The 18,073-nt window shown below is 42.4% G+C and overlaps 1 protein-coding gene across 3 annotated transcripts in view; it reads right to left on the minus strand.

Annotated features, from left to right (window-relative positions):
- Positions 1-3,155: 3,155 nt before the first annotated feature.
- LOC132873312 (ankyrin repeat and LEM domain-containing protein 2-like) overlaps positions 3,156-18,073 on the minus strand; it is an 89,723-nt gene continuing 74,805 nt past the window's right edge. For 2 of the 3 annotated variants that reach the window (XM_060908710.1, XM_060908711.1), the window contains 8 exons: positions 13,627-13,784; positions 10,712-10,884; positions 7,761-7,863; positions 7,534-7,625; positions 7,302-7,431; positions 6,810-6,924; positions 6,572-6,675; positions 3,158-4,345 (listed from right to left, as the gene is read on the minus strand). In XM_060908710.1, the coding sequence (XP_060764693.1) occupies positions 3,485-4,345; positions 6,572-6,675; positions 6,810-6,924; positions 7,302-7,431; positions 7,534-7,625; positions 7,761-7,863; positions 10,712-10,884; positions 13,627-13,784 (1,736 nt within the window). In that variant the 3' untranslated portion in view covers positions 3,158-3,484. Of the gene's footprint in view, positions 4,346-6,571; positions 6,676-6,809; positions 6,925-7,301; positions 7,432-7,533; positions 7,626-7,760; positions 7,864-10,711; positions 10,885-13,626; positions 13,785-18,073 lie in introns of all 3 variants that reach the window. The other variant, XM_060908712.1, reaches the window with a different exon arrangement.

The raw sequence follows: 18,073 nt of genomic DNA on the forward strand, positions 1-18,073 counted from the left end.
ACAATCCAAAGACATGCAGTTAGGTTAACATGGGGCGGCCTTGGGCTGAGGTGCCCTTGAGCAAGGTACCTGACCCCTGACTGCTCCCCGGGTGCTCTGGTGTGACTGCCCACTGCTCTGAGTATGTGTGTGTGTTCACTGCTTCAGATGGGTTAAATGCAGAGGATGAATTTTACTGTGCTTGAAGTGTGCATGTGACGAATAAAGGTTTCTTCTTCTTTCTTCTAATTTCCAAACTTATTCCGTATATGAGAGTTTCTCAATCCTGGTTCTGGAACATCTCTCTTACACAAATTAGCGTTTTCCTTGTTCCTATATCTGATTCATCTCATCAGCTAATTGCCAAGTCTGAACTGCCTTCAACTGAAGTCTTCTATAAAACTTAATATACTGTCTAGATTTATCCCAACTATTCACTCCTTCCATTTCGCATATGCATATTTAACCAGTTCTACCAGACACTAAAAGGGCAATATCTCAGCAGAGCTTTTTCGTTTTGCCAACACATTCAGCTCATAAAAGTCTTATTAATGAATTAAGTTACATGGTGGGAGAATGCTTATACTAGATTCTGGTTCTACAGGACTGAAATGTGACACCTATGCCTTTATATAATAAGAACTACAGATACTTGCTCACAGTATAGATCACCAGACCATTACATTTTCTTTCTTTGATGAGGAAAAAAAAAAGATTCAGACTAATTAGATCTAGCCTTTTTATCTCTGTGTACTCTGCTCCAGCTTTGCAGAGCACTCCGTTTTGTCTTCGGATAGATTTTGGATTACGGAGATGAAAGATGTACTGGGAAATTGCATCTGTGTATTTGCGCATGCAAGAAAACAATCAATTTAAAGAATGACAGTTTCTTGACAGCTAAGCCATGGTAAATACCATTTAGATTGAATAACTCAAAAAAACTACAAATGATGATGGAGCCGAGACAAGAATCCGTGGACCAAAAGCTTTTTTTGTCTGTAACTGGCACTTGCTGGAGAAACAATGGGTCTTTGATATTATGCAGATGAGGGTTAACTTTATAATGACAAATACCACTGTGACATGTCAAAACTACATTTTAAAAAACGAGCTTCTTCCTGGTGTAAAGTCTTCTTTGCAATACTATCTTCCAACAGCTGGCAACCCTTGTTGCAAGATGATGGCTCATCATTACAGTGACATAATAGTAATATATGGTATATGAGACATAATTGAAGTAAATATACACTGAACAAAAATATAAATGCAGCGGTCCATATTTTATGAAATACAAATGTTCAGATAGAAATTCATTTTCATTTTTATTTTCTATGTGCCCGAGCCCAGTCCAGACGAGAACGTCGTCGCCCAGCAGTCAGGTCCAATCCTCGATGAGGTCTACGTGCATGGAGGCCAGCTTCTCTGAGTCGGTTTCTCACAGTTTGACTGCTGACCCTGCGATTGTGTCTCCCCATGGTCTCATCTGCGGTCCGTGTTGCAGTCCAGCACCGATCACGCAGGTGGGTCAGATGGATATGCCGGTCTTGTGCTGGAGTGGTGACATGTGGCCTGCGTGCATGTGGCATGTTGTCTGTGGTGCCATGCTGCTGAAATCATCGTCGGAGGCGGACTATCGTGGAATAGCACCCCCAATTGACGCCCTACAGCTCTGATGGACATTCCAGCCTGCAGCATACCAATGGCTCGTTCCCGGTTGATTCTGGTCATCTGTGGCATCTTGACATTTGAACATTTTTGTCATTTTAGGGTGGCCTTTTATTGGCTCCACATAAAGGATGGTCATGACATGCATTACTCAGTGAAATTTTTGTCTGCAATGGTCACTCCTGACTGGATCATGGATTATCTCAAGTCTGGGCACTGCTCAGAACTTGAGTAGAGGGACATTTTTTTTTTCAAAAAATGTTTACTGGTATGCTATACTATCATTTGATGTGGGCAGAAAAAAAAATCAGTATCAGATGTACAAAATAAATAAAATCTTTAGGTGCTGCGTTTATATTTTTGTTCAGTGTACATCAAGTCTATTAATGAGCATTACTCTGGACCAAGACCGCAAGCTGGCTTAGTGGTTGGCGTGTCTGCCTCTCAACCGGGAGACTGCAAGTTCTACCAAAGACCATCATAAAAATGGTACCTACTGCCATCTGGCAAGGCACACTACAATACAGATGTGAGTAGGGAGTCAAACTCTTGTGGTTACCAGAGGACTAGCCCCCCACTGTAACCCTAGCTATGTAATAGGCAAGAGGCCAAGGGCTATAGAAAGGGAGATTGGCACCCCCCAGTGTGCCTCAAAAGACTGGTTAGTACGGGGACGGGAAACTGCCTGGGAAGACAAGGTCCTGGCATGGGAGGGACTTTGACTTGACTCTGGACCAAAGAGCATCCTTGTTCCTAATAGAACAAGCCATAACCAAGATCTACTTCTTCCCATAAACAGAAGTGGGAGCTCTAACCACACAAAGGCTAATAAAGGAGAAGTGTAATTTCAGAAAACATGGAGGAATTCTTAAATAAATATATTATCACGGACAGGACAAACAAGGTGGAAGCAGGATGGTGGCCTTACAATGTGATGGTTGCATTTTTAAATTCAAAAATAATTAATTTTGTGAAAAGCAAAAATGTGGTGTAGCTACTCGGTGAAACAAGTAACTCGTACTGAAAAAAAAAATACACATTTTAGTTAGAGCAGGGAAAATAAGAGTGTGGCGTTCTAAGAACTTCTGACTTACACTGTATGTAGTCATTTTCACAGAAGTTTGATGAAACTAGTTGCTTTGACATTCAAAATCCAAACAAATTCACCTCCTTCCTTCAGGTCCCTTCACACTCACAAAGCTTTCTGAATAGAAAGGGTAGTATATTATATCTGACAGGCAATTATGAGATACATCTTTTTGTCCTGATCGTTTGGATTTTGTTAATCCGCATGCATTTTTATCTCCTGTTTGCAGAACGTGGGATGCCACAGAGACCAGAGTTTAATCTTGGAGTAGATATTTTATTGACAGCTACAAATATGTGATCAGAATTTTGCCAAAATGTACAGAACTATAACTGGGCTATAGCTATAACAACAAAAGATGCAAAAAAACAAACAAACAAACAAACAAACAAACAAACAAACAATAAATTACACCGAGCACATTAAACTGCTAAAAAGAATATTGTATAGCATGAAACTGTTCTTCACTTCTGTTCAGAAGAGAACAAACAGCAACTGTTATATGTCTATCAATGAAGATTATTATACGTTTTCTACTAATGGGAAGTATTACACTGCTAACAGTTCAACTTATCAACCAATTCAGATATTGGTTACAATCGCAAAAGCCAATTAGAGCCAATATCTGAAAAAGTTTAACTGCTTTCTATAATAAAGCTGTAAAAAAAAAAAAAGGTGAGACATATAAGCATGTGAAATCAAACAATGATAAATGGGACATTCTTCACAGACTGGGAGAATCAAGGGCTCATACTATGGATTTGAGTCTTTTCTCTCTGAGGTAGTGATTAAAGCCAGAGCTTTCTGCGCTGTGTAGGAGGAGCTGGGCATCAGACATGGAATAGACAAAGTTGAGTGCTGAGCATGGTGCTCTAGAGAACTACAAGCCAAGGGTGAGACTGAGCAACTCTGGAGGGCCATATTGGCATGCATGGATGAGCTGGAAGTCCTGGATGCTCGTCGGATCGAGGAGGCGTAGCCATACGCTGCACTGCTCAAGAGGAATTCTCGAGAGCCATAGGCAGGTGGAGTGGGCCTCCGGGATGGCAGGCTGTACCCACTGGGTGTGTCATAGACAGACATATCCTCAATGGGAAGGAAAGATGGCTGCTTTTCTAGTTCCTCCAGTTCATGGCGTTCCTGGATAGCACTCATGGCAGGTTTGGGAAGGCTGTCGTAGTGCACAGGAGACTGCCTGCTCGTGCCAGTAAAACTTGGGCTACAGGTACGGGAGGGTGCATGCTGGGCACCTGCTGGGCACCTGATGGCCAGACTCGGATCTAAGGGAAGGAAAGATGGCAGGTAGTTCACTTTGAAGGTCCCGCGTTGTGCTGGGCTGAGAAGGCTGTCATAAGAGAGGCTGAGGATGCCCTGGGCGGAGGAAGTTGGCACAGAATTGGGACACTGATGGGTTCTGTTTCCTCTGCAGTGGGCATGTTTCAAAGTGAGCGAGTGGGAGTTCAGAATGAGTGCATTCATGGGAAGTGTACTCGACTGCAGGACTAGATGGGTAGAGACGGGAGTATGGTTCTCCGTTTGCTCCATTCCAGATTCAAAAAATGGATCCTGGGCAAAACCACTTATGTGGCGCTGGGGGTTCGTCATGCACTCCGTCTAAATAAACACAGAATGTAGCAAGTACAGGTTGTAGTAATCAGGCCCACGTTTTACAGTGGGGCAAAAAAGTATTTAGTCAGCCACCAATTGTGCAAGTTCTCCCACTTAAAAAGATGAGAGAGGCCTGTAATTTTCATCATAGGTACACTTCAACTATGAGAGACAGAATGGGGGGAAATAATCCAGGAAATCACATTGTAGGATTTTTAATGAATTAATTGGTAAATTCCTTGGTAAAATAAGTATTTGGTCACCTACAAACAAGCAAGATTTCTGGCTCTCACAGACCTGTAACTTCTTCTTTAAGAGGCTCCTCTGTCCTCCACTCATTACCTGTATTAATGGCACCTGTTTGAACTCGTTATCAGTATAAAAGACACCTGTCCACAACCTCAAACAGTCACACTCCAAACTCCACTATGGCCAAGACCAAAGAGCTGTCAAAGGACACCAGAAACAAAATTGTAGACCTGCACCAGGCTGGGAAGACTGAATCTGCAATAGGTAAGCAGCTTGGTGTGAAGAAATCAACTGTGGGAGCAATTATTAGAAAATGGAAGACATACAAGACCACTGATAATCTCCCTCGATCTGGGGCTCCACGCAAGATCTCACCCCGTGGGGTCAAAATTATCACAAGTACGGTGAGCAAAAATCCCAGAACCACACGGGGGGACCTAGTGAATGACCTGCAGAGAGCTGGGACCAAAGTAACAAAGGCTACCATCAGTAACACACTACGCCGCCAGGGACTCAAATCCTGCAGTGCTAGACGTGTCCTCCTGCTTAAGCCAGTACATGTCCAGGCCCGTCTGAAGTTTGCTAGAGAGCATTTGGATGATCCAGAAGAGGATTGGGAGAATGCCATATGATCAGATGAAACCAAAATAGAACTTTTTGGTAAAAACTCAACTTGTCGTGTTTGGAGGAGAAAGAATGCTGAGTTGCATCCAAGGAACACCATACCTACTGTGAAGTATGGGGGTGGAAACATCATGCTTTGGGGCTGTTTTTCTGCAAAGGGACCAGGACGACTGATCCGTGTAAAGGAAAGAATGAATGGGGCCATGTATCGTGAGATTTTGAGTGAAAACCTCCTTCCATCAGCAAGGGCATTGAAGATGAAACATGGCTGGGTCTTTCAGCATGACAATGATCCCAAACACACCGCCCGGGCAACGAAGGAGTGGCTTCGTAAGAAGCATTTCAAGGTCCTGGAGTGGCCTAGCCAGTCTCCAGATCTCAACCCCATAGAAAATCTTTGGAGGGAGTTGAAAGTCCGTGTTGCCCAGCGACAGCCCCAAAATATCACTGCTCTAGAGGAGATCTGCATGGAGGAATGGGCCAAAATACCAGCAACAGTGTGTGAAAACCTTGTGAAAACTTACAGAAAACGTTTGACCTCTGTCATTGCCAACAAAGGATATATAACAAAGTATTGAGATGAACTTTTGTTATTGACCAAATACTTAATTTCCACCATAATTTGCAAATAAATTCTTTAAAAATCAGACAATGTGATTTTCTGGATTTTTCTTTTCTCATTTTGTCTCTCATAGTTGAGGTATACCTATGATGAAAATTACAGGCCTCTTTCATCTTTTTAAGTGGGAGAACTTGCACAATTGGTGACTGACTAAATACTTTTTTGCCCCACTGTACCTCTTATGTCAAACTTGCATCAATCTATACCTATCTATATATAATAGATTATATATAATCTATATATAATCTTGCATCAATCTTGCATCAATGTATACCCCCAACTCAACCAATGGTGATGTCCTTTTATATGTTCAAATTCATTGTACAAAGTAAATGAGGGATATACTGTAAATATATAGTCAATGTAGCTCAAAGTGAATGAGGAAGATTAGTCTGTACAAGTCAGTAATGAAATGGATCCATGAAACTGAGCAGTTGAAGGTTAAGGGCTTGCTTCATGACTAATTACCACAAGCTACCACTTCCCTGGCTGCTTGACATTTTCTTTTAAGGCCTGATCTTGAAGTGGACTTGGTCAAAGACCCAAAACTGGCAGACTGGCAGCATCGGGATTTGAACTTACAAGCTACCAATCAATCAACCCCTGAGCTACCGCTGCCCTGGATGCTGGAGCAATTATTTTATGGCTTGATCTTGAAGGGGACTCAATATTTGTCCATCCTGGTATTGAATGGTCTTCTTGAAGATTGCTTGACTTCAACCCTATTGTCCACTCACCTGCTCCCTGGGAACTTGATAATGCACTCTGGAAGATGACTCTACCGTCTGATCGATGGCGCTCTGGACAGACAGCACTGCACTTTTGGATTGCAGTAAGCTCTCTAAAGCAGAAAAACACATTTCTGACTTTCTAACCTAACTCCAATATGAAGTTTAGGCTTGCACTCTAAAACATCACCATATTTCACATTGATTAATATAATATCAAGGGTGCAAAACAGAAATAAGTATCCACCTTGCAACGTGGCCAGGTGGTTCTTGAGCAGAACTGGGTCAGGTTTGGGTGGCAGAGGGGGCACTGTGCTCAGCTGTTTACACCCAGAGATATCCAGTTCTCCTGCAGACTGTCGCTAGCAGAGGACAAACATGGACCTATCCATTATAAGTGTCAGAGTAGTAAATGGGTCTTCACTTCTACAGTTAAGGCACCATCACAGACACTACGATATCTCTCTCTTGCAGTTACAGAGGAAGCAAAAGCCAGTGGGCAGATAGTTAATGCTCATGTCAAATTTGCATGCCTTGATTAAGGTCTTTAAATAGGCTCTTCACCAGCTTATAAGGTGTAATTTGAGAGAACAAAAAGAGAGGTGGTAAATATCTGCTAAATTAGAGGTTTCAATTCACAGAACTGCCCACTCATATTCCTAAGGTGGTTCATTGGGTTGCTCATGCTCAATTTTGTTCTTGAACTGTACATTAAAATAGGTTTGAGAATGTGCATTACCTTTACAGAAAGCATTTCAGTTTGGATTCCATTGTCTTCAACTTTAATGGATGACATTTTGAGGGACTCTGGTATTTGGAACGGTGGTTGTATGTGAACAGTCTGCTTGTTTCCCATCTTCCTGGTGTATCTGCCAGTGAAAAGAAGCAGAAAATGCACATTTACAGCTCAATGCATGACCAAAGAAGGACTGGACATGACAGAGCCACATGAGGACAGTGTTGTACAGTACCTTGGAGTAATAGGACTACACAGAACAAACTCCACATTGCCACAGCAGCCACGTGTAAAGGGATTTTCTCCTCCTTGGAACTTCCTATTCATCTGTAATGAAAATTTTAGTACCTCAGCAGCACTGGATTTCTGACCAATAACTTGATCCTGCTATTCTCTTGGTTCACACTATGATCTTAAGTTTCAAGTTTTCTGGTGAACGATCACACATTTCCCTCGTCTCACCTGTTCGTTCGTGGTTCGTCCTGTTGCCACCAGGACCATATGGAAGCATGCCAATCCCATAACGGGGATGAAGAAAAGGCCTGACATGCTCATGATGGACAAACTGACCCAGTGTTGTCAAGGGGCAACTCATATCACTGGTGAAATGATCCAAACTGAACTAACTAACAATTATTAGAGTGATGGTACGATAGCTCAATTTCAGGGAGGTCCAACCATAGAAACTGCGAGTTGACCTAGTGGTTAGCGTGTCCGCCTGTCAACCGGGAGACTGAGTTCTACTCACGGTCAAGTCATCCCAATCACTACGTTTACATGCACATAGAGAGAATCGAATTTCTGCCATTGCTCGACTGAAATCGAAGTTCAAAATGCCATGTATACACCTTAATTCGGCTGAAATTGAACCAAACTTGATTTCTCGGAATCGAGCTACACGACCTAGTTTATGCGATTTCTGCCGAGCTACTTTGTGCATGTAAACCCTATCGAGCTAGTTGTCGAGCTACTTCCGGAAGTGACGAGTGACGAGACCACAAGCGGGAAACACAACAGCCTCGGTTGGCATGACAACAGTAGTAGCGAGCAGCAGAAGAGGTCAGGAGGAACAAACGAAGAAGAGAAAATGGCGATGTAGAGCTCTCTGAAGTGTGGGTGGAGCACAGAGGACGGCAGGACAAAGCTTCTGGTACTAATAGGCTTTTTATTGTCAGACTTTTCAGTTTAACACCCTACTTTTATTCTTCAGAGAAACACACACACACACACACACACACGCGCGCGCTGTGTTCTAGTCCCGGGATGAGCTCTCCCCTCTGCTCTCCCTCTGCCTCCTTAAATAGGGCGCGGTTACTGGGAAGACACACAAACACAGGTTAATTACCGTCAGGTGTAGTAATTCTGCCACTCACCTTCCCTGGCTCCGCCCTCCTGTCACAGACCGGCGCTTGACCACGCCCCACTGCCACAGGCAAGCAGAAACGTGCACTTCTGGAGCAATGAGGAGACAAAGTTCATGCTCATTCAGCTTAAGGAGTTGAATATATTAAAATTCATGGACGGGAGAAAAACGCGCAATGGAGAACACGGAACTGATAACTTTGTTTACACTCTTGAATAGCTCTTCTTCATGACGACAACCAGAAGTGTACCAACACGATAGGGCGTGTTGCGCCACCTGTGGCTCGGGTGCACAATGCACCTCACACAATAGCCCGATTTCAGTTGTGTGCATGTACGATTGGATTTCTCTGGCACCCTGCTGGGACCTTCAGCTCGATTACCGACAGCAGCTCGATTTGGATGTGCATGTAAACGTAGTCAGTGATCATCATAAAAATGGTACCTACTGCCATCTGGTGAGACGCGCCGCAATACAGATGTGTGTAGGGAGTCAATCTTTCGCAGTTACCAGAGGACTGGCCCCCCACTGTAACCCTAGCTATGTAATAGCCAAGAGGCTGAGGCCAAGAATGCCTTGTGGCATGGGAAAGACTTTGACCAACCAGAGAAATAACATGACTGATAATGCATGCTATGCACAGGATGTGAAGTCAATTTCTATTGAAAATATGTCTTCGAGAAATGTTAGATGTGTCACATTTTATACGTTTCAGTTGTGAAGACTTATGTAAAAGCTTTAGATTTAAATGTTGGGTTTTAAAGCTCAGTCATTGTTTAAAAGATATGAGAGTACCACACATTAACGTTTCCATGTGTTGTCTTGCATTACTCAAAGCATTCTTAGATAGGTTTGTTAGCGAGCAAAGTCAAGGAATTTTCAATTCAAATTTGCAACATTAGGTTGATTAGATTAAAAAAAAATCTAAACTGACCCATTATATTAAACATTTCCAACTTTTCAAACACCATCTGTTAACCATTACCATTGAACCCTTATACCAGAGGGGAACCGTCAGGGCCTTCTAGGCCTCCAGAGAAGGCCCAAACATATCAGCATTTCAAATGGTATATTTAATTTCTTTCATTCTTTAATTGCTTCCATAATTTCATGATAATTATTTTCTTCTATCAAATTTGCTTCAGAAATGAAAGGGTTACTGTCATGAAAACATTAAAATAGAGTTATCCAGTGAGATTTTTTTTGTTTGTTGTCTCGAGGCTGAGAAGAGTTTAGAGCTGGCTCACTCATTGGTTAGGACTTCATTGCCAGGACAGAAGGCCATGGCAGTGTATGTTTATGTAGGAAGTGACAGATGAATTAGCCAATCAGATTTTGATTTATAATGGGAGGGACCAAAAATTTAATCGCCCTCGGCCTTCTCGAAGGCCAACACGAGCTTACCTGTGAGTCGGTGCCGTCAGCACAGCAGTGAAGTCACCTTCCAGCTGGTGTAGCGTTCATCAGGAGTGTTAGCAAATGCTAATAAAGCAATCAAGCCAGTGCTATCGAGAGCAAGTAGCACAAGCTAACAACCGAGAAACTAAGATTTCTGTCTCCAGATTCTTCTTCCACGCTGCACGCTCGCTACAGTATTTTTCACTCAGACTTAAGTATTCATTTCCCTGTGTAATTTACTTAGTTACTTTTAAAATCAACACCAGCTACACACAACCTGCCACCCTGCTGCTAATCCCTTGCAAAATCCTTTGCCCTGTTACATTTTTGGTGTGTCTGACTACATCTCTAATAGTAACAGCTAGCCACTGCCTTATACAGAATATGAAAACAGATTATTTATTTACTGCTAACTTGACTCACGAATGACTAAATTACTCTAACGTAACATGAAACAAACAGGAAATTCATGTAAAGTGTGAATAGTGTAAGTCTGGATGCACAGATGGATCCTGGGAGCTAAACTGGGTGTGTTAACACTTAAACCAGTATATTATGCATGCAAACTGGTGCTGTTTGCTTAAATGTTCATCTGCCACTTTCAAAAAAGAAAAAGATCATTAATTCATGGAGCTGTTAGGAGTCAGGATACGTGACAGTTGAACGTAGCTCCCACAGGGTTTCCAGGTGGTCCAGTACATACAGGAGACCCCCAGAGAAAATGGCCACCATGTGCACGCTGAGTGACAGCAGGAAGAGGAAGAAGAAGCGGTAGTTCCGTCTCCCGATGCAGTTGTTCACCCAGGGGCAATGATGGTCAAAGTCCTGGAAACAATTTATTTCGCAAACATTTAACCAGGCTTGAGAATCCAATCAGGAAACATGATAATTGGAAGACAATTACAAAACACAGGCAAATTTCATGTCCATTGGATGCTGTCATAAAAGCAGAATTAGCATTATTTTAATAATATTAAGCCAATTGTATCCGCAATCAGTTTCTCACTTATTTTGCATTTCTAATGCAGGCAAACAGCAGGCTGCTGCGAGGAATTTTAAGCAGCAGCAGTTTTTTTTTTTGTTCTTTTTCTTTTTTCTGAGCACACACTGACTAACAAATGGCACACAATGCATAATACTGGGTCGGCTTCCTAAATACAGCTGACTGTGTGCAGATTTCATCTAAAAAGGAACAAGATGATAAAGGCAAAGTGACTTAACATGTCTGTCTGTCTTTCTCATTCCTAAACCTAGTGACTTCCATAAGTATTCACCCCCTTGAACTTTTCTACATCTCATTATCTGTAGCCGCTTTATCCTGTTCTACAGGGTCGCAGGCAAGCTGGAGCCTATCCCAGCAGACTATGGGTGAAAGGCAGGGTACACCCTGGACAAGTCGCCAGGTCATCACAGGGCTGACACATAGACACAGACAACCATTCACACTCACATTCACACCTATGGTCAATTTAGAGTCGCCAGTTAACCTAACCTGCATGTCTTTGGACTGTGGGGGAAACCGGAGCACCCGGAGGAAACCCACATGGACACGGGAAGAACATGCAAACTCCGCACAGAAAGGCCCTCGCCGGCCACGGGGCTCGAACCCGGACCTTCTTGCTGTGAGGCGACAGCGCTAACCACTACACCACTGTGCAGCCACTTTTCTACATATTGTACTATTACAACCAGGGCTTTGAACCAGAATTTTTTTCCTATTGGTTCGTTCCGAACAGAAATGGAATTTTAACGTTTCCGGTTTTGGGTTCCACCATTAAATAGACGTTCCCGAACCGGTTAGAACAAAAAAATTTCGTTCCCGGAACGGTTAATTACGTTCCCTGTCAGCTGTTTAACAAATGGCTATAAAATTATGTCTCTGTCTCATCCAGCTTAAGCCAAATGTAGGCTAATTCTATTACAACCTTCATTAAATAAGACAAGAAATAATTCAAAACAATTATTATTTCAAATGTTGGTGATTTGGATTCTCAGTATGTCTTCCCATCTACACAAACAGAAAAAGTGCCAAAAATGAAAGATAATTCGTTTAGTGTGTTACCAAAGGCTAGTCAGGCCCTATAGAGGGCTACCGCATGACGTCACCGCGCCGCGAGATTTTGTTAGGCGCCATATTGGAAGACCAAGTACACATCTATGCAAGTACATACATACATAAAACAAACTACACCTGAAATGTAGCCAGGGCCGGTTCTGCCCTAATCTGGACCCGGGTGCAACATCGCGCAACCCCCCCCCCCCCCCCCCAAAAAAAACCCCACCAGTCTAAATCAGGACAACCATCACATAACTATAACTATAAACATTTTATATCAACTATTTTAACTAAATGGGCTATAATAAATAAGCCTGCAGGCAGCCACGGCGGGTTGCCTCAGAAAAGTAACCATTCAATGACACAACTGAAAGCCTGCAGCCACAGCGGGCTGCCTTAAAAAGTAACCATTTGTCCTACCTTAACTCGTTTTGCATTTTCTGCCTCCTTTTTTGTATTTTCAACCCTCCGTTTATTTTCTTTCCTTTTCTGAAAACCCGATTTGTGTCCAGAGATTTTGTTCTGCTACCAACGAACTAACTCGTCAGGTCTCGTCTCTCGAGCCCGCGATGATTCCCGTGGGAAGGGCAACAACTGATACATTTTTACAAACAGCCAATAGGGAGGTTGCATTGTTCAGGCTCTTCTTTGCTCAGACACTCAGTAATTCACTTATTATCACATGGAGACGTGATAGCAGTCCACCTTCCCGCTCTCTCCATTCAGTCAGCGAACGTCACACAGGAAGTGAACCCCAGTGGGTCATAGAAACTTGCGCAGGAGAAGAATGACTTTTTTATTTGTAGGCTACGGAAACTTTGAGGAACGAAATAAAAACCGGTATTAACCGGTTACCATTATTTTTAATAAGCGTTTCTGTTCCGGAACATAAAAAATAATAAAGTTTCTGGTTTCGTTTCTGTTCCATGGGAAATAGAAAAAGTTCCCGGTTTTCGTTTTTGTTCCTTGAACCGGTTCAAAGCCCTGATTACAACCTTACTTCACCTCCAACTCCCTTTTCACCCAGTCACTGAATTTTGGTGGATGGCTTCCTCTGGGTGGAGTCTCTGTTGTGCCATACAGTATACTTTCCACTTTTAATAATCGACTGGAAAACAGAAAGGATGGACTTAATGGATTGGCATGATGGGCAGGATGTTCAAAATTTGGGATAATTCTTTTATCATTTTTAAAAACCCTGACTGATACGTTTCCAGATCTTCGTCCAGGACTTGCTTTTATAACACCTTGGTCTTCATGGTGCTGTTCGTTTAGGTATGTTCTCGAACAATAACCAGGGCCTTCCATGATGTGGCTGCACCTGAACTAATTAGGTAGAGCTTATACATAAACAGGAGTGAATACTTATGCAATCACAACTTTTATTATTTCCATCGCTTCGATACTATGGGCTATTTTGTATAGATTCATGCCATGCAAGTCCATTTCAGTTCCAGGTTGCAACATTTAAAAAAGTTCGAGGTCATATACAGTACACACTCTCCACTCACCTCCACACAGTGGTCACACACTCTACAGTGGGAGCAGCGAGGGGGTCTGTAGAAGTTGCACGCGGAACACCACTTCATCCGAAACTGGATTCCCCGAACCTCGACGTCCTTATAAAGGGGAGCACGGATGTCATCGTCCTTATCTTCATCCTCGTTAGCTACGAGAGAAAGAGCAAGTGATACAGTGAGTTTTCATCAAATAAATATCATCAGCCTCATGCATTATTCTTAAATCATAACAGCCAGCCTTTTTATAATGCATGCTAATGTGAGCTGGTAAACTGAGTTTCCCTGACCTCTCGGCAGCACGCCGGCATCGGTGAACGTTGCCATGGTGAAGTTCGCCAGGACAAAAAGGAATGTAATGCTGACGCATGGAGGGAAAGCAAGGGACACGTTCTCAGCAAGCCAAGGACACCTACAAGACACGAGAAGAATGGAGTCGTGCTTACAATTACAGATTACAGACAAGTGTTCCTTCATGGCTACTTCAGTTCCATGTGATGAGGTGTGTATGGGACTATCACGAATTTTAATCTTCCTTTGATCAGATCACGGTGAAGTTTCTAGCCATCTAACACTTCATCTGCTCTTAGAGCCTGTGGTTACAATATATGTTTCGGGTATGAAGATGAAAGTGTGGATGAAAAAAAAAAAGGATTAGGCAAGGGGACGATTCAATGAGAAGATTAAATGGAAAGGTAATCACAAATCCACTCGACAGCTGATGGTGTGGTAGATCAATTAAACAAACACATTAGGATTATACAGATCTATGTGTACTAGGTACAGAATAGAGGACACCGGGTTTTAATGTCAAGGTGAACAATTAATTGAATTGATAACATCCAATAGCGAGGATAATTTGCTGTCAAGTACAATATTTTAGTGCCATGTCCTGAAGTAAAGTATTAATTGGATTTAACGCCAAAATTTCATCCTTGCTTCAACGGATAATCTCACCTTGACGTTATACCCAAGTACAGTACCAAAGAAATGCTGCTGTAATCATAAAAATGGTCCTGTACTCATGCCAGGACTCTTATTCATAATATGCTGAGCAGCTTTTCAACACACAAAGTCTATCCTGACTATATTATTCTCTACTCTATCCACATTGACCGGATATGAGCAATCGCACGCTCTGATTGCCTACTCTACTACTAGGATATCAGCTCATATACCATGAGTAGAGAAACAAAATGGCGGAGCATGTTGCTGAACCGACCGAGGACGAAATAAAAACTCTACTTGAAAACAAAACCTAAAAAAATACAAAAAAACCCAACAAAATATGGAATAAACGTATTCAATGGTAAGAACGTATCTTTTTTGTTTCGTTTTTCAAGAATTATTATTATAGCATTTTTCACAAATTGCTCCTGTCATTTCGCTGGTTTGCTTACATTCTAAGCGGAAATTATTTTGTCAGACGTTTTGTATAAAGTTTTTATTTATCGAATTTGCAAAAAATAAAAATAAAAATGCTCTGTTTCTCAAAATCCAATGAATGTTGATAGAATAAAACAGTTATTTCACTCAATCTCGTCATACATGGCTTATAGCCAACTCGGCATTATGCACCTCGTTGGCGATCAACTCATGTACGACTCAATTTCGTGGAATAACTGTTATAGAAGATTAACTATTAATAATCCCACTATCCAGTGTCACCCCAAGGAGTAGCCTACAGGTTCCAGTTTCTGCATCCAGTATTCTCCATACCGTATATGTCTTCTTCATGTGGTCCTCATGGCACCACTCATTTATTCATTATGGATTTTCTGTGACAAAGGAATTCTACTCTTAAAAGTGCTATCCAAATAAAATTGAATTGAAAGGAATTAACTAACAGAATATGAGAAGCATGATTTAGCATTACAGGACACTAAGAGATGATCCAGATCCACAAAGTGTCCATTAAGTTCCAGGAACCACAGGACGCCACAGCTTTGTTGTCCACCTTTTAAATCGTGGCTATGTCCAGGAATGGAGGACAGAAGAGAGGAGGACGGTAGAGACTAAATACATTTCTGCGCTATGCCAACCGCATTTCCATAATCCCCAGATTACCGAATCGGGATCAGGGATCACACAGGAGGCCGGTTATCCAAGGAAATGTGCATGTGCATGCGAAAAGCATAAAGCATCACCACTTACTGTGAGAACGTAGTGGTACATGATGATCGATTTCCAAATTAATGTGTCTTTAGGAAAAAAAACATTTCAAAATCATTTCGTAGAGTTATTCCGTTTTCCTCCATGCTTGTCCTTTGTGCTGGGATTTAGATTCCTTCTGGCATCTGGGGGACACGCGTAATGAGCTGAACCTCATGAATCCTCATCAAGTCAAGAATCCAACTAATGCTGTTCATCGCTCGAGAATTTATTTATTAGAGTGGAAAGAAAACAATGGCACAGGGCCAACGGTTTTCAAGTGTCCTGAGAGCTTATTAAATCCTATTGAATTCTGTTTAATGTTAGGAGCATTTATGTACAGTTTAATCATTACACTGTATGAGGATGTGTTTTCAAGGCTTTGCTGGTAATATACGTTGTCTGCACGACCAATTAATTCTGTCTTTTTTCCTCGAGTTGGACGGTATTCTCTTTTTCAGATAAAGCAGGACTCAGCCCACGACCAAGAGCTGTAACATTCTTCATTAATATATCACAAGACGCTGAGGGACTTCTCAAACTCACTGCTTTACATAATGTAACGGAAAAGTATGAATTTGATAAAATTATGTAGTACATGAATAAAATAAAAGGTTCTTAGTAATGGACTGGTTTGTTAGGGGTTTATTTTTGTTTTATTGTTGTTTCGGTATCCGGTTCTTTAGCACAAAAGTCTTTTAGCACAACTCTATGTTCTTTAGCACAACTCTGGATTATGGTCACAATAATAATAATAATAATAATAATAATAATAAAAGTCATCTTGATATAGGAAGGGGTTTATTATGATTGCTTAGGGACTGGAAGCTGGAATTTCTGCTGCTGTGCATGTTAAAGGAGATACGCAGAACCATGGCCTCACTTTTTGTTTATAAATGTCTTGAGACCTCAAGAATGGCATAGGAATAGTTTTAAGCATGAACAATAAATCTCATCTCATCTCATTATCTGTAGCCGCTTTATCCTGTTCTACAGGGTCGCAGGCAAGCTGGAGCCTATCCCAGCTGACTACGGGCGAAAGGCGGGGTACACCCTGGACAAGTCGCCAGGTCATCACAGGGCTGACACATAGACACAGACAACCATTCACACTCACATTCACACCTACGCTCAATTTAGAGTCACCAGTTAACCTAACCTGCATGTCTTTGGACTGTGGGGGAAACCGGAGCACCCGGAGGAAACCCATGCGGACACGGGGAGAACATGCGAACTCCGCACAGAAAGGCCCTCGCCGGCCACGGGGCTCGAACCCGGACCTTCTTGCTGTGAGGCGACAGCGCTAACCACTACACCGCCGTGCCGCCCTGAACAACAAATCGAATATAGTCATCTCATCTCATTATCTGTAGCCGCTTTATCCTTCTACAGGGTCGCAGGCAAGCTGGAGCCTATCCCAGCTGACTACGGGTGAAAGGCGGGGTACACCCTGGACAAGTCGCCAGGTCATCACAGGGCTGACACATAGACACAGACAACCATTCACACCTACGGTCAATTTAGAGTCACCAGTTAACCTAACCTGCATGTCTTTGGACTGTGGGGGAAACCGGAGCACCCGGAGGAAACCCACATGGACATGGGGAGAACATGCAAATTCCGCACAGAAAGGCCCTCGCCGGCCATGAGGCTCGAACCCGGACCTTCTTGCTGTGAGGCGACAGCGCTAACCACTACACCACCATGCCGCCCTGAACAATAAATCGAATATAGTAATTTTTACAATTAAAATGATTCATATAGGCAGTGGTCTGAGTGAATGACCTTGACAGCTGTGACATCACAGCAGGAACGCTATCGGTCTCATCGCCCTTTCCGCTATACTAAAACACAGAGCTGACTGCAATTCCGATCCTCCATTTTGAGCTAATTTATCGCCATGCCACGTAGATGTGTTGCTGGTGGGTGCAGCAACACGACAGAAGGTGGATTTATGATGATGATGATGATGATAAGCCCTTTATTGTTACTAGTCACATGTACCAGCGAAATTAGCCGTCAACCTGTCCGTACATATACAACATACAATTGACATAGGGTAGACAGGACAGGAAGACAGGGATGAAGATAAAAGGTTTAAAACATAAAATTTATGTTGCATTCATGGCCGAAGAATGTTCAAACTGCAAAGATTTGGACGTGTTTTGCGAGAAATTCACGGGCACATTTTACTGATGACTTGTACGCGACCTCTGATCTGTTGAGGAGCGTTGGCTATAAGCCCGTATTGAAAGAGGGTGCAGTACCAACAATTAAAGGAAAAGAAAAC

The sequence above is a fragment of the Neoarius graeffei genome, chromosome 25 (assembly GCF_027579695.1).
Source record: "Neoarius graeffei isolate fNeoGra1 chromosome 25, fNeoGra1.pri, whole genome shotgun sequence".
NCBI lineage: Eukaryota > Metazoa > Chordata > Actinopteri > Siluriformes > Ariidae > Neoarius > Neoarius graeffei.